Source organism: Rhamphochromis longiceps, linkage group LG14 (genome assembly GCF_057381845.1).
Source record: "Rhamphochromis longiceps isolate RC_006_pf linkage group LG14, R_longiceps_female_GT1.1, whole genome shotgun sequence".
NCBI lineage: Eukaryota > Metazoa > Chordata > Actinopteri > Cichliformes > Cichlidae > Rhamphochromis > Rhamphochromis longiceps.
Genome location: NC_140570.1, coordinates 9887531 through 9902073, shown reverse-complemented (window position 1 = coordinate 9902073; position 14543 = coordinate 9887531). Strand labels below are relative to the sequence as shown.

At 45.9% G+C, this 14543-nt stretch overlaps 1 protein-coding gene and 2 pseudogenes across 1 annotated transcript; all 3 read left to right on the top strand.

Annotated features, from left to right (window-relative positions):
* Positions 1-8755: 8755 nt before the first annotated feature.
* Positions 8756-9396, top strand: LOC146653569 (lysophosphatidic acid receptor 6-like; annotated as a pseudogene).
* Positions 9397-9536: 140 nt separating this feature from the next.
* LOC146653568 (lysophosphatidic acid receptor 6-like) lies at positions 9537-10768 on the top strand (annotated as a pseudogene).
* Positions 10769-13600: 2832 nt separating this feature from the next.
* On the top strand, positions 13601-14464 carry LOC146653567 (lysophosphatidic acid receptor 6-like). The gene has a single exon (XM_085380495.1). The coding sequence runs from the start codon at positions 13601-13603 to the stop codon at positions 14462-14464; it is 864 nt and encodes a 287-aa protein (XP_085236621.1).
* Positions 14465-14543: the final 79 nt, after the last annotated feature.

Here is a 14543-nt window from a genome sequence, read left to right as displayed (position 1 = left end):
TATGTGGGACCAGGGGCGGCTAGGCGTAGGCAAGGGCTGAAGGAGACCAGAGGGGGGTTGATTGACACATTTGTTCCGAGCACAGACTGAACAGGCCGCTACGTACTCCTGGACATCCTTGATGAGGGAGGCCCACCAAGCGAAGCGCCGAAGGAGTGAAATGGTGCGGAGGGTCCCCGGGTGGCAGGTGAATTTTGCTGTGTGCGCCCAATGTATCACCTGTGACCGGACAGCGGGGGGCACAAAGAGTAGTCCAGGGGGACCCGTTCTTGGGTCTGGTTCTGTTCGTTGGGCCTCCCTAATGGCCGATTCAACCTCCCACGTCAGGACCCCAATGACACACGAGGGGGGAATGATGGGAGAGTCCCGAGCGGTCTCCTTGGAGGCAGCGAACTGGCGAGAAAGAGCGTCGGGTTTGGTGTTGCGGGAACCCGGCCTGTAGGTTATGGTAAACTGAAACCTTGTGAAAAACAGGGCCCACCTAGCTTGGCGAGCATTAAGCCGTTTGGCTGACCGGATATATTCCAAATTCTTGTGGTCTGTCCAAACTACAAATGGCTGGGCAGCGCCCTCCAGCCAGTGACGCCATTCCTCTAGGGCGAGCTTAATAGCCAACAGTTCCCTGTCCCCAACGTCATAATTTTGTTCGGCAGACTAGAGACGGCGAGAGTAGAAGGCACAGGGATGGAGCTTGCCTTTCTGTTCCTGGGATAGAATGGCCCCCACCCCAGTGTCCGAGGCATGCACCTCCACAACAAACTGCAGGCTGAGGTCAGGATGAACCAGGATGGGTGCGGAGGTGAACCGATCCTTCAGGAGATTGAAAGCCTTTCGTGCTGACTCCTCCCAGCAGAAGGGAACCTTAGGAGACGTGAGACGAGTTAGTGGGAGAGCCAGCCTACTGTAGTCACGGATGAAGCGTCTGTAGAAATTAGCAAAGCCCAGGAAACTTTGGAGTTGCTTACGGTCTGTCGGGACGGGCCAATCTACGACCGCCTGGACCTTAGCCGGGTCGGGCCTGAGGTTACCTTGTTCAATGATGTAGCCCAAAAATGAAACAGTGGTCACATGAAATTCACACTTCTCGCCCTTCACAAAGAGACGGTTCTCGAGAAGACGTTGCAAAACCAGCCGGACGTGGCGTTCATGTTCAGAGACGGAGCGTGAAAAGATGAGTATGTCGTCAAGGTAGACGAACACAAAGTGGTTAAGAAAGTCCCGAAGCACGTCGTTGACAAAGGCCTGGAACACGGCTGGGGCATTGGTTAAACCAAACGGCATGACGAGGTATTTGAAATGGCCCAAGTGTGTGTTAAAAGCCGTCTTCCATTCGTCCCCCTCTCGTATCCTAACCAGATGGTACGCGCTACGCAGATCTAGCTTAGTAAAAACTGTGGCCCCTTGGAGCAGGTCATAGGCTGAAGTTAGCAGTGGTAGTGGGTATTTGTTCTTGATGGTGATATTATTGAGACCTCGATAATCAATACAAGGCCGTAGGCTCTTGTCCTTCTTAGCAACAAAAAAGAACCCGGCCGCAACAGGGGAGGATGATGGGCGGATCAGACCTGCGGCGAGTGACTCGTTAATGTACGTCTCCATGCTATCCCGTTCAGGCTGAGAGAGACTGTATAAGCGGCTGGTAGGAAGTAGGGCGCCTGGGAGGAGATCGATTCCGCAGTCGTACGGCCGGTGAGGGGGAAGAGAACGTGCTCTATCTTTACAAAAAACTTGCTCAAGATCGTGATAGACTGAGGGTACAGACGAGAGATCGGGCGGCTCAGATGGTGGGGGGTTACTCAGAGGGTTCGCGGGTGGAGTTGCGGCTTTTAGACAAGACATGTGACATTCCTCTCCCCACCCCAGAATGCTTTCCCTCCGCCAATCCAGGACCGGGTTGTGTAGAAGTAACCAGGGGAATCCTAAGACCAGCGGTGTAAGAGGAGCCTTAAACACAAACAGCTGCAACGTCTCGGAATGGTTGCCAGAGAGGGTTAACGATATTGGCTCCGTAATATGGGTGATATCCGGGAGACGCTGCCCACTGAGGGCGGTAACTTGGAGTGAGTGAGGCAGCGGTTCAGTGTTTAATTTTAATTCCCGAGCAAGGGACTCGTCAATGAAATTCTGCTCTGCGCCTGAATCGATTAGTGCGTGGAGTGGATGAGAAACCGAACGAACCATTAGCTTAGCCGCAAGCATCAAGCGAGGGGGAGATGGTGAACAGGAAACCTCGCCCACCCGTACACTCCCCTCTACTGGCGGGCGCGGTCTTTTGGCTGGTATGGACAGGAAACGGCCATATGACCTTTACGGCCGCAGTAGAAGCACTCACCAGCCCTCCAACGCCGTTGTCGCTCTTCCGGCGTTAATCGGGAGCGCCCTATCTGCATGGGTTGCTCGCCCTCGTCTTCATAGCTCCGGTCCCATCCTCCCATTCCACTCGCCGTACCTCCGCCGGAAGCCGTCTCCTCTCGTCCTAGAGGCTTCTGGGAATTGTAGTCTCTAGTGCCGCGTCGCGCTCGTATGTTGTCATCCACCTTCACACAAAGGGTCATAACATCAGGAAGAGTAACAGGTAATTCCCTCATAACCAGCTCCCGTTTTAGCTCGTCACACAGGTTATTCAACAGAGTACTTATCAGTGCCGACTGCCCCCACCCGGTCTCCTCTGCCAGAGTCCAAAACTCAATCGAGTAGTCGGCCATGCTCCGTCTTCCCTGCTTCAAATTAAGCAGTTGGTGAGCCGCCGCTTCGGCCCCGGTGCCTCTCTCAAAGACATTCTTAAACTTAGCGAGAAAATCGGCATAGGTTATTTCAGGATCCGTTCTTAATACAGCCTGCGCCCAATTAATGCTTGACCACGTAGCAACTGAACAAAAAAAGCAATCTTAGCTGCATCGGTCTCATAAGTCCGCCGTAGCTGGTTGAACTGTAATGTCACTTGCGTTAAAAAACCCGCAGTCTTGCGGAACTCACCAGAGAATGGTTCCGGTACGGGCAGCGACCGCTCTGGAGGCTCCGCATGGGCCGGCGGTGGAGGAGCGGAGGTCCCGGGCACAGAGGGCTTGTGAGCCGGTAACCGTGGAACAACGGGCGGAGATGTAGTCGGCGGGCTTACCAGCGGTATCTGTTGAGCGATGGCTTGAGTTAGCGCTGTCAGCTGCTGATTAATGTGCAGTAACATTTGTTCGTGGCGGTCCAAGATAGCCTCCGTGGAGATGACCGGCTGCTGGGTGGCTGAGTCCGCTGAGTCCATGGTGTGGCTGGATCGTTACTGTCACGACGTACGGGGTGGACTCACGCGCTGGACTCCGGGGATGATGCACACAAGGAAATTTATTGTAGAACAATGTCCAAAGAGAGAGTATATACACAGATATGAGGCAGTGCTATTTACAAGGGGGTGCGAGGCAGTGCTATGTACAAAAGGTGAAGGGGGCAGGGCTCCGGGGAAAATCCAGGGGAACACGCTCGTCTTACTTCACACAATCCAGACACGAATCCACTCGCACACCCGGGGAACAGTCCAGGGAATCTGTACACAAAGAGACGCTTGTTAAATGCTGAACACATACACTGCATGGGAAAATACTTGCTGGGGCGCTCGACTTTCACTGACGCGATTCTCGCAACGATCCAGCGAAGAACAGCCGTTGCTTCCCCTCTTAAATACCACACTGATAAGGCACAGGTGTTTCTTCCTCCGAGGGCGTGGGCCAAGGGCGTGAACCCATAATGAGTTCAGCCCTGGCGAGAAAGCGGAGAAGAGAGAGAGAGAGAGGACTAGAGAAAAAGAGGGGGAGACAGCTGATCAGCGACCAGCTGAACCCCTAGGCCGTGACACCTGTAGTACCCCCGACCTCTGCTCCCCCAGATTCTTCCTCAGGCTCGGTCAGACAGTCTGAGGTGAGTAGCCACAATTGCGGAGAACAGCACGCTCCACAGCTGATCAGCACTCTAACATCCATCACTTGCCATGCCCTGCTGAATCCGGACCAGTCGCTAATGCTCAGCTTGCCATATTCAGGCCATGGTGTTAGTGCTTCCTTGAGTCATTGTCAGGGTGCCAATGCAAAAAGGGGGGGTAGATGTGGCCGGATGGGTTGTGTGCGTCTCTCTCGCTGGTTCTTTGCTTGCTCGCTTCACCTTCTCTCCCTCTATTTCCGATGCACTCGCTCCTTGTATCATGTGATTGGGATAATTAGGAACCCACCTGCATATTGATTACAGGGTGGTGACTGTCTGTATAAAGGGAAGCCGTTTTTTTTGTTGGTTCATTCCTCCCGAGCTTCTGGCGCAACACAGCAGTAAATGCTGGCCTATTGTTTAATTTACCGAGGCGATCAGATAGTGTGGCCCGCTACAGCACGGCTGTTTCTCTTTTCTTTACTCCAGCCATGGTGGAGAGACGCGTTTGAGTTGCGTCCACCGTGCAGTACAGCGCCTCCAGTCTTGGGGTAAGCCGCTTATATTATAGCTGCTTGTATTTGTAAATCAGAAGATTAAGGAGGAGCCAACTGAGGTGGTTCGGGCATCTGACAAGGATGCCCCCTGGGCGCCTCCTGGGTGAGGTGTTCCAGGCATGTCCCACCGGGAGGAGGCCCAGGGGCAGACCCAGGACACGCTGGAGAGATTATATCTCTCGGCTGGCCTGGGAACGCCTTGGTATTCCCCCGGACAAGCTGGAGGAGGTGGCTGGGGAGAGGGAGGTCTGGGCCTCTTTGCTTAGGCTGCTGCCCCCGCAACCCGACCCCGGACAAAGCGGATGACGATGGATGGATGAATGGAAGATTAAGGTTATCTTTTCCCTTTTGTTTGTAGGGTTTAATTGCTGCCGCACCCTCTCAGGGACCAACTGCCTGATTTTAAGCGAAGAATCGAGACGCCTGCCTAGCTGCTGTCTTGTCTTGTTTTGCTTTGTGTTCCGTTCTGTTGGCTGTCCAGTTTTGTTCCTGCTACTTTGCCTCGCCTCGCCCCTGGGGGCTTTGGGTCTCACTCTAAGCCCCTTCTAGACTATTGTTTCACTCCAGCTTTTGCGGCTGGCTATGGCGATCCTCAGCTGGATATCGGGCTGGTGCTACAAAACTGGTACTGCCTCCCCTTTTTCTCCCAGTTGTGGAGAGTTGCATGAGACTGAGTGGGGCTACGGGCAATCAAAACCTGCACCAGCTGTGGGCTGGCTCGCAGAGTCGAACTGAGGATCTACCAGCGGCCGTGGCAAAATTCCCCCCTGGTGGTACTGTCATTTTATTATTTCTTTCATAACCCCGCCAACCACTTGGTTACACTAGATAGACTTTGGTAAACAGGTATTACAAAGGGGTCATATATAAAATTTAAAAATTACCTGTTTCTCAAGTATCTTTGTGACTCTCTTATTGTACTTACATTTGATGGGTTTGTAGCATAAACCTATTCGCTGGAACGTTGAAGGCAATATCATTACACCGCAAAGCAAGACACGAAGTAGGCAAGCTTCATGTTACTCGTGCACGGGAGAGAACCGGACAAACGCCGTTCCTTCGCTTGGCCCCAGTTGCTCTCGTCCGTTCTCCCGTATCACTGTCCTTTTATTGAGGTTACATGAATATGCATAGGTTCATTAACATATGACGTCTACATACACAAAGAGTACCGTGTGTGTGTGTGTGTGTGTGTGTGTGTGTGTGTGTGTGTGTGTGTGTGTGTGTGTGTGCTACTGCTGATCAAAGGGTCATAAAAGCACACAAGCAAACATCCTTGGTCAGGAAGAGGGTAGACCCCCCCTCATCCTAGATAACACAGTAAGGAAGTCTAGCAGTTCATTTATACACAAAAAGCACTTAAACTAAAACAAATGTAACTACGTTAATCCTACCATAACAATTAAACAAGGTACGAACTTTCCCATGCTCCCAGTGTGGAATGCACACCAGGCCTCTGTAGCCTGTTAAAGATCACACAACTTATCACTACACAATTGATTATACACTTCTAAGCATCTATGGTTAAATATTTCTAAGCATAAATGAGTAAATGTTTCTAAGCATAAATGACAATCAACAATACAACTCTATCAACATTATAATCAATCAGCTCCCTTTTGTCAACTTAAAATATATTTACAGAACTATTTTTGCATTTGTTGCAATTTCAGCTGTCCTCTTGGCCAGATTACTCTTAAAAGAGACATTTTTAATGTACCCCGCCTCTCGCCCTATGACAGCTGGGATAGGCTCCAGCGACCCCTGCGACCCTGAAAAGGATAAGCGGAAGCGAATGGATGGATGGATGCACAAATGAAGGATACATAAAACTCACTGCCAAAAACTGATTGCGGCTTCTACCTTATTACAGGAATGTTGTTTATTGCTCAAGACGATGTGATGTTATTAATGAGGGATATATTTGACATATGTTTCACATATTATACACCAAAAGTTATTTATAACAGTTTAAATACAAGCAATAAGTTTTTGGCAAATACCGGAAATCAGTTTTTGGCAGACAATCACTTTTTGGCACAAAACCAGCTGTATGCATACAGCAACCGTGTGTGAAAAGTGGTCAGTAAAGAGATGCTGAAAAGCATGTACAGTGGGGCAAAAAAGTATTTAGTCAGCCACCGATTGTGCAAGTTCCCCCACTTAAAATGATGACAGAGGTCAGTAATTTGCACCAGAGGTACACTTCAACTGTGAGAGACAGAATGTGAAAAAAAAATCCATGAATCCACATGGTAGGATTTGTAAAGAATTTATTCGTAAATCAGGGTGGAAAATAAGTATTTGGTCAATAACAAAAATACAACTCAATACTTTGTAACATAACCTTTGTTGGCAATAACAGAGGTCAAACGTTTACTATAGGTCTTTACCAGGTTTGCACACACAGTAGCTGGTATTTTGGCCCATTCCTCCATGCAGATCTTCTCGAGAGCAGTGATGTTTTGGGGCTGTCGCCGAGCAACACGGACTTTCAACTCCCGCCACAGATTTTCTATGGGGTTGAGGTCTGGAGACTGGCTAGGCCACTCCAGGACTTTCAAATGCTTCTTACGGAGCCACTCCTTTGTTGCCCGGGCGGTGTGTTTTGGATCATTGTCATGTTGGAAGACCCAGCCTCGTTTCATCTTCAAAGTTCTCACTGATGGAAGGAGGTTTTGGCTCAAAATCTCACGATACATGGCCCCATTCATTATGTCCTTAACACGGATCAGTCGTCCTGTCCCCTTGGCAGAAAAACAGCCCCATAGCATGATGTTTCCACCCCCATGCTTCACAGTAGGTATGGTGTTCTTGGGATGCAACTCAGTATTCTTCTTCCTCCAAACACGACGAGTTGAGTTTATACCAAAAAGTTCTACTTTGGTTTCATCTGACCACATGACATTCTCCCAATCCTCTGCTGTATCATCCATGTGCTCTCTGGCAAACTTCAGACGGGCCTGGACATGCACTGGCTTCAGCAGCGGAACACGTCCACTGCGGGATTTGATTCCCTGCCGTTGTAGTGTGTTACTGATGGTGACCTTTGTTACTTTGGTCCCAGCTCTCTGCAGGTCATTCACCAGGTCCCCCCGTGTGGTTCTGGGATCTTTGCTCACCGTTCTCATGATCATTTTGACCCCACGGGATGAGATCTTGCGTGGAGCCCCAGATCGAGGGAGATTATCAGTGGTCTTGTATGTCTTCCATTTTCTGATGATTGCTCCCACAGTTGATTTTTTCACACCAAGCTGCTTGCCTATTGTAGATTCACTCTTCCCAGTCTGGTGCAGGTCTACAATACTTTTCCTGGTGTCCTTCGAAAGCTCTTTGGTCTTGGCCATGGCGGAGTTTGGAGTCTGACTGTTTGAGGCTGTGGACAGGTGTCTTTTATACAGATGATGAGTTCAAACAGGTGCCATCCATACAGGTAACGAGTGGGGGACAGAAAAGCTTCTTACAGAAGACGTTACAGGTCTGTGAGAGCCAGAGATTTTCCTTGTTTGAGGTGACCAAATACTTATTTTCCACCCTAATTTACGAATAAATTCTTTACAAATCCTACCATGTGAATTCATGGATTTTTTTTTCACATTCTGTCTCTCACAGTTGAAGTGTATCTCTGGTGCAAATTACTGACCTCTGTCATCATTTTAAGTGGGGGAACTTGCACAATCGGTGGCTGACTAAATACTTTTTTGCCCCACTGTACATGCAAACATCATCGGGTCTGCCGTAGTATGTTTACAATGGGACTTCTGCTCCCGAACCTCTGCACACAGCGTCTGTAAATCGGGGCTGTACGAATTCACTTTCATCTTTACGCAGGACTGTAAGTTGTCATCTGTGAGGCGTGAGCGGTGTTTGTTTTTAACATAGTTCACGGTGGAGAATAGCTGCACTTCAGCTAAATACATCTAATTTATTTTCCCAAACCACACGGAGCCACAGTATAAGGACTAAAGAGCCGCATGCGACTCCGGAGCCGCAGGTTGCCGAACCCTGTGCTGGGGCAATCTGATTATTTCAGACCTGCTGTTGGTCATTATCATCTCTTACTTTCATCTTGCCATAATTCATATCCTAATCAGTAGAGTTGTTAATATCAGCTGGTGTGTCATGTGTTGCATTTGAAAACAGCAAACTTAATTTACGTCAGCAACCACAACCAGAGTTTCCTGTTCCATGCTAGCTCTCCTCACGTAGCACAGATGAAGAGCACAGAAGGACATGTTCACTGCTTGGCTGCAATACTTCATAAAGGACCAAAAAGAACGTCTTTTCTCATCATGAACACATCAAACAGCACCACAGAAGGTGAACAGGTTTATGCTTGGGTCTTTGGCTGCGTGATGGTGATAGGTCTACCTCTCAATGCAGTCGCACTGTGGATTCTTCTTTGCCGCCACAACCTCAAATCACCAAACGTTGTCTTTGTGGTCAACCTGGCATTCTCAGACCTGCTACTCATCATCTCTTTACCCATGAGGATCTACTTTCATGCCACAGGCACCTGGCCTCTGAGCAATATGGCGTACCTCATCATTACGATGCTCTGGCTGTGGTTTATCCTCTGAGGTCACGCCATTTAAGAACCTCGTCCAATGCCTGGAAAGGAGCAGCATCCGTCTGGAGTTTTATGCTGGTGGTGAATATCCCAGAGAGTTTGGACTTTCTAGAACATTTGCAGAACCACACTCAACCTACCTGTTTTAAATCTTATGGCTCTTACGAGCTTTTATTGAGTAAAACTCGATTAGCAATTATTTACCTTCAGATTGTGTTACTGGTCACAATGCTAACAGTCAACATTGTTTGCACCGTTATGGTGTCTTGGACTCTGCACAGACATCTCAGTGACTCTGCAAAGGTCAGCAACAAGATGAAAGTTATGCTGGTCTTTGTCATGAACTTGGTTTTGTTTGCATAAAAAGTGTTTTTCATTTAAGTATTTCATTTAAAAATGTTATAAATATTAACGTCAGTGGCCACGATCGAATTGCACCACCAGATTTCCTGTTGCAATATTTCACACTCCCTAGTCTAATCCACGCTCACGTCACACAGATAATCATCAGAGAGTGGAAGGTTTGCTGCTCAGCTGCAATTCAGTTAATAAGGAGGCAGAAACTTCATCATGAACGCATCAAATGTCACTACAGAGGACAGGGTTTACGCTGGGGTCTTTGGCTGCATTATGGTGATAGGTCTGCCTCTCAACGCAGTCGCACTGTGGATTCTTCTTCGTCGTCACAGCCTCCAATCGCCCAACGCTGTCTTCATGGTCAACCTGGCAGTATCAGACCTGCTGGTCATCATCTCTTTGCCCATGAGGATCTACTTTCACGCCACCCGCAGCTGGCCTCTGAGCAATAAGGTGTGCCAATTCATCACATCCGCTTCAGCGCCTTCTTCATTACTTTCATCAGCGTGGACAGACTTCTGGCTGTGGTTTATCCTCTGAGGTCACGCTATCTTCGAACTTCATCCAATGCCTGGAAAGGAGCAGCAGTAGTCTGGCTATTTGTGCTGGTATTGAATGTTCCAGAGACTTTGGACTTTTTAAAAAATGAGAACCACACTGGATGTTTTGATTTCAGTCCTAAAAGGAAACCAGGTTTAACTAAAGGTATAGCAAATGTACATCTTGTGTTAATAGTCACAATGCTAGCAGTCAACATTGTGTGGACCGTTATGGTGTCTTGGGTACTGCACAGACATCACAGTGACTCTGCGATCAACAACAAGATGAACGTAATGCTGATATTTGTCATAAACTTGGTTTTGTTTACTATCTGTTTCCTACCTTTGTCAGTAGGTGTAGTTACAGTTAAACCTACTGAATTAAAGCCATTGATATGTCTTAGTGCTGTGAACTGTTGTCTAGATCCATTCTTAAATGGTAAAATGGCCTGTATTTATATAGCGCTTTACTAGTCCCTAAGGACCCCAAAGCGCTTTACATATCCAGTCATCCACCCATTCACACACACATTCACACACTGGTGATGGCAAGCTACATTGTAGCCACAGCCACCCTGGGGCGCACTGACAGAGGCGCCCCAGGGTGCCTTATATTACTTTTCCTTTGATGGCTTCTGGAAGAAAAAAGAAGATGCGGATCCGACAAGAGAGCAGTGACCTTAGGACATGTTATTTCAACTTATAATTCAAGTCATATTATGGTTTTCCTATTTTCCAAAAAAAAAAGTGATTGTGTAGCAATGGGACAGGTATTTTGTTCAACTGTATTGTTTTTTTTTTTGTTTTTGTTTTTTTAATTGTTTAATAAAATGTTTCTGGAGCTTCGAACAACAATGATGGACTAAGAATGTAAAAGGCTTGTTGTTAAAATCAGGAAATTTTGGCAAAATTTGAACACTTCTTCTGTTTTCAAAGAATTATTAATAGTTGGGGAAATATGCTCATTTGAGAATACAGACATAGAGGCATGTAAACAGGAAAGGTGGAGTTGCTGGTAGACTTTTCTCAGCTTCAGTCAGAGACAATCTGTTACCTCTGTGATGGTGTTGTTCCTATATCATCAAAACACTGTTAGTCCAGCTGCAACATTGCAACTGACCAATCACATTGTCAGAGCATTCAGTTTGCATTAGCTAAGAAGCTAACTAATGCTATTAAAAACTATCACAAGCAAAGCAAGCTAAATTTGGCAAAAAGCAAACCTAATTTGATAATGAATTTGTTATATTGCATTAATTATTAGAAAAAACCCACTTGAAAAATTGACAATGTGTTCCAGAAGAGAGTTTATATAAACAAAAGTATTTTTGTTTTCTTTTTTCCACCGTTGCATAGCTTTGACATCACACAACGTGACTGGTCGGTTGCAGTATTACTCTTCATTGTGATAATACTCATCCAGGATGATCAACAGTGCAGCTATCTGGTAATTGCTAATAGTTACATCTTTTAAATGAGTGTGCATATCAACCAGGTTTACATTCATACTGACTGTTCTGATCTGCCTGACCTGAACAAATTCGTCATGAAGTGTTCTGAACTTCAGCCATTTCTGCTTCTACTGAGGAGAGGGGCTGTGTGCTTGCCTGCGTGCAGAAGGAAGGTAAAGACAGCACCTATGACATCTAATCTGATAGCAATTTTTAGTATCAATAAGTATCACACATACACACACACACACATATATATATATATATATATATATATATATATATAGATAGATAGATAGATAGATAGATAGATAGATAGATAGATAGATAGATAGATAGATAGATAGATATAGATATAGCCATAAATATAAAGCATCTTGCAGCGCAGCAGTGAACAAAAATCGAGAGGACTTTGTTACAAGTTCTACTATGAAATTTGATCCCCTGGCTTTTTATTCCTTAATAACCATTCGTGTCAATTATTTCTAAACTTTGTTAGATCTTATACAACTGTTTGTCTTTTATAAAGGAAGATATTAAATGAAAAATCATCTAAACCATGTGAAAAACAAATTGTTTTATTCTTTTACGTAAGTGATACGACTGTTAGATTGTATCATTACATTTCCTGTTGACTTTTTAACCTCTCCAGTCATCTCACTTGACACAGCTAAAGACCACAGAGATACATGTGTGAGTGTTGTGCTTAGCTGCAGTTTTAATCAAGGGTATGTATATATTTCTTTTATCGCCATGAGCACATTAAACATTAACTATGGCCACACAGGTTTATGCTGGGGCATGGGTCAGCAACCTTTAAAACCCAAAGAGCCTTTTGGACAACACTGAAAACACTGGGAGCCGCAAATACTTCCTGACATCTAAAATGAAGATAACACTGAATATATTGGGTTTTTTTTACCTTTATGCTTTGTGTGAACAACTAAAGTGTGTTGCTTATGAAATCCATGAAGTGCTACAGAGAAAATTACATTTTATTTATGTAATTAACACATTTTGAACTCTTAAAGAAATATAACGAAAGGAACGATGCTGAACTAAAATGATCCATGTAGCAAACAAAAACTGTTGTGAGCCGCCACCCTTATATCTCCTTTTGGCTTTTGGAGCCTTGACCTGACTTTTAAAAAATAACTGGAAAAAAAGCACTATGCTGCTGAAAAATGAAAAATAGATATTTGCAAAATTCTGCCTAAATATGTATTTTACCTGGTTAATTTGTGTGGTGGGGCGTGGTCTGCAGCACTGCTGCAGCGGAGGCGGACGCACCTGAGTGGCACCCGCAATCACGCCTGACCGCCTTAAAGTCTGTGCCATCTATGCTGTTGTGTTGGTATGTATCGGGCTGTGAGCTGAAAAGCTACAGCCGGCTGTATGCGTAAACAACCGTGTGTGAAAAGTGGTCAATAAAGAGATGCTGAAAAGCATGTTCATGCAAACATCGTCGGGTCTGCCGTGATATGTTTACAATGGAACTTCTGCTCCTGAACCTCTGCGCACAGCGTCTGCAAATCGGGGCTGTACGAAGTCACTTTCATCTCTACGCAGGACTGTAAGTTGTCATCTGTGAGGCGTGAGCGGTGTTTGTTTTTAACATAGTTCACGGTGGAGAATCGCTGCTGACATAATGTGGATCCGAAGATCCATAATTGGCCTACCTGGGGTTGAAAGTCTTGATAAATGCATGGTGTTTCGGCGGGTACACCGGCTTCTGCGAGTGTGACGCTTATTTTGAGCAATGAAAAAATAATAGAATATAATTTTATTTTTATATTTCAATATCACAATAATCTTCCAATTTAGAACTACAAGTTAAAAAAGAACTAACATGAATTAAATACACTTCCACACAGAGCCACAGTATAAGGACTAAAGAGCCGCATGCGGCTCTGGAGCCGCAGGTTGCCGAACCCTGTGCTGGGGCAATCTGATTATTTCAGACCTGCTGTTGGTCATTATCATCTCTTACTTTCATCTTGCCATAATTCATATCCTAATGAGTAGAGTTGTTAATCACAGCTGGTGTGTCATGTGTTGCATTTGAAAACAGCAAACTTAATTTACGTCAGCAACCACAACCAGAGTTCCCTGTTCCATGCTAGCTCTCCTCATGTAGCACAGATGAAGAGCACAGAAGGACATGTTCGCTGCTTGGCTGCAATACTTCATAAAGGACCAAAAAGAACGTCTTTTCTCATCATGAACACATCAAACAGCACCACAGAAGATGAACAGGTTTATGCTTGGGTCTTTGGCTGCGTGATGGTGATAGGTCTACCTCTCAATGCAGTCGCACTGTGGATTCTTCTTCGCCGCCACAGCCTTAAATCACCCCACGCTGTCTTCATGGTCAACCTGGCATTCTCAGACCTGCTACTCATCATCTCTTTGCCCATGAGGATCTACTTTCATGCCACAGGCACCTGGCCTCTGAACAATATGGCGTGCCTCATCATTACAATGCTCTTTCGTGACAACATCCGTTCCAGCGCTATGTTTATCACCTTCATCAGTGTGGACAGATTGCTGGCTGTGGTTTATCCTCTGAGGTCACGCCATTTAAGAACCTCGTCCAATGCCTGGAAAGGAGCAGCATTCGTCTGGAGTTTTATGCTGGTGGTGAATATCCCAGAGAGTTTGGACTTTCTAGAACATTTGCAGGACCACACTCAACCTACCTGTTTTAAATCTTATGACTCTTACGAGCTTTTATTGAGTAAAACTCGATTAGCAGTTATTTACCTTCAGATTGTGTTATTGGTCACAATGCTAACAGTCAACATTGTTTGCACCATTATGGTGTCTTGGACTCTGCACAGACATCTCAGTGACTCTGCAAAGGTCAGCAACAAGATGAAAGTTATGCTGATCTTTGTCATGAACTTGGTTTTGTTTGCCATGTTCTTACCTGTGCCTATAGGAATGGCTGCACATGGCAAAGAAATCATGCCGCTGGTGTGTCTTACTGTTTCTAACTGCTGTTTGGATCCTCTGCTGTATTACTTTTCTTTTGACTCCTTTTGGAAGAAAATGGAAGATGCAACGAAGGGAGGAGAAATGTAGATGCTAGACATGAATTTTTTTCTTTTTTTTTTTGGTGAACTAACTTGTTATTGCACAAAATGCTCATTTAGTTCAAGCA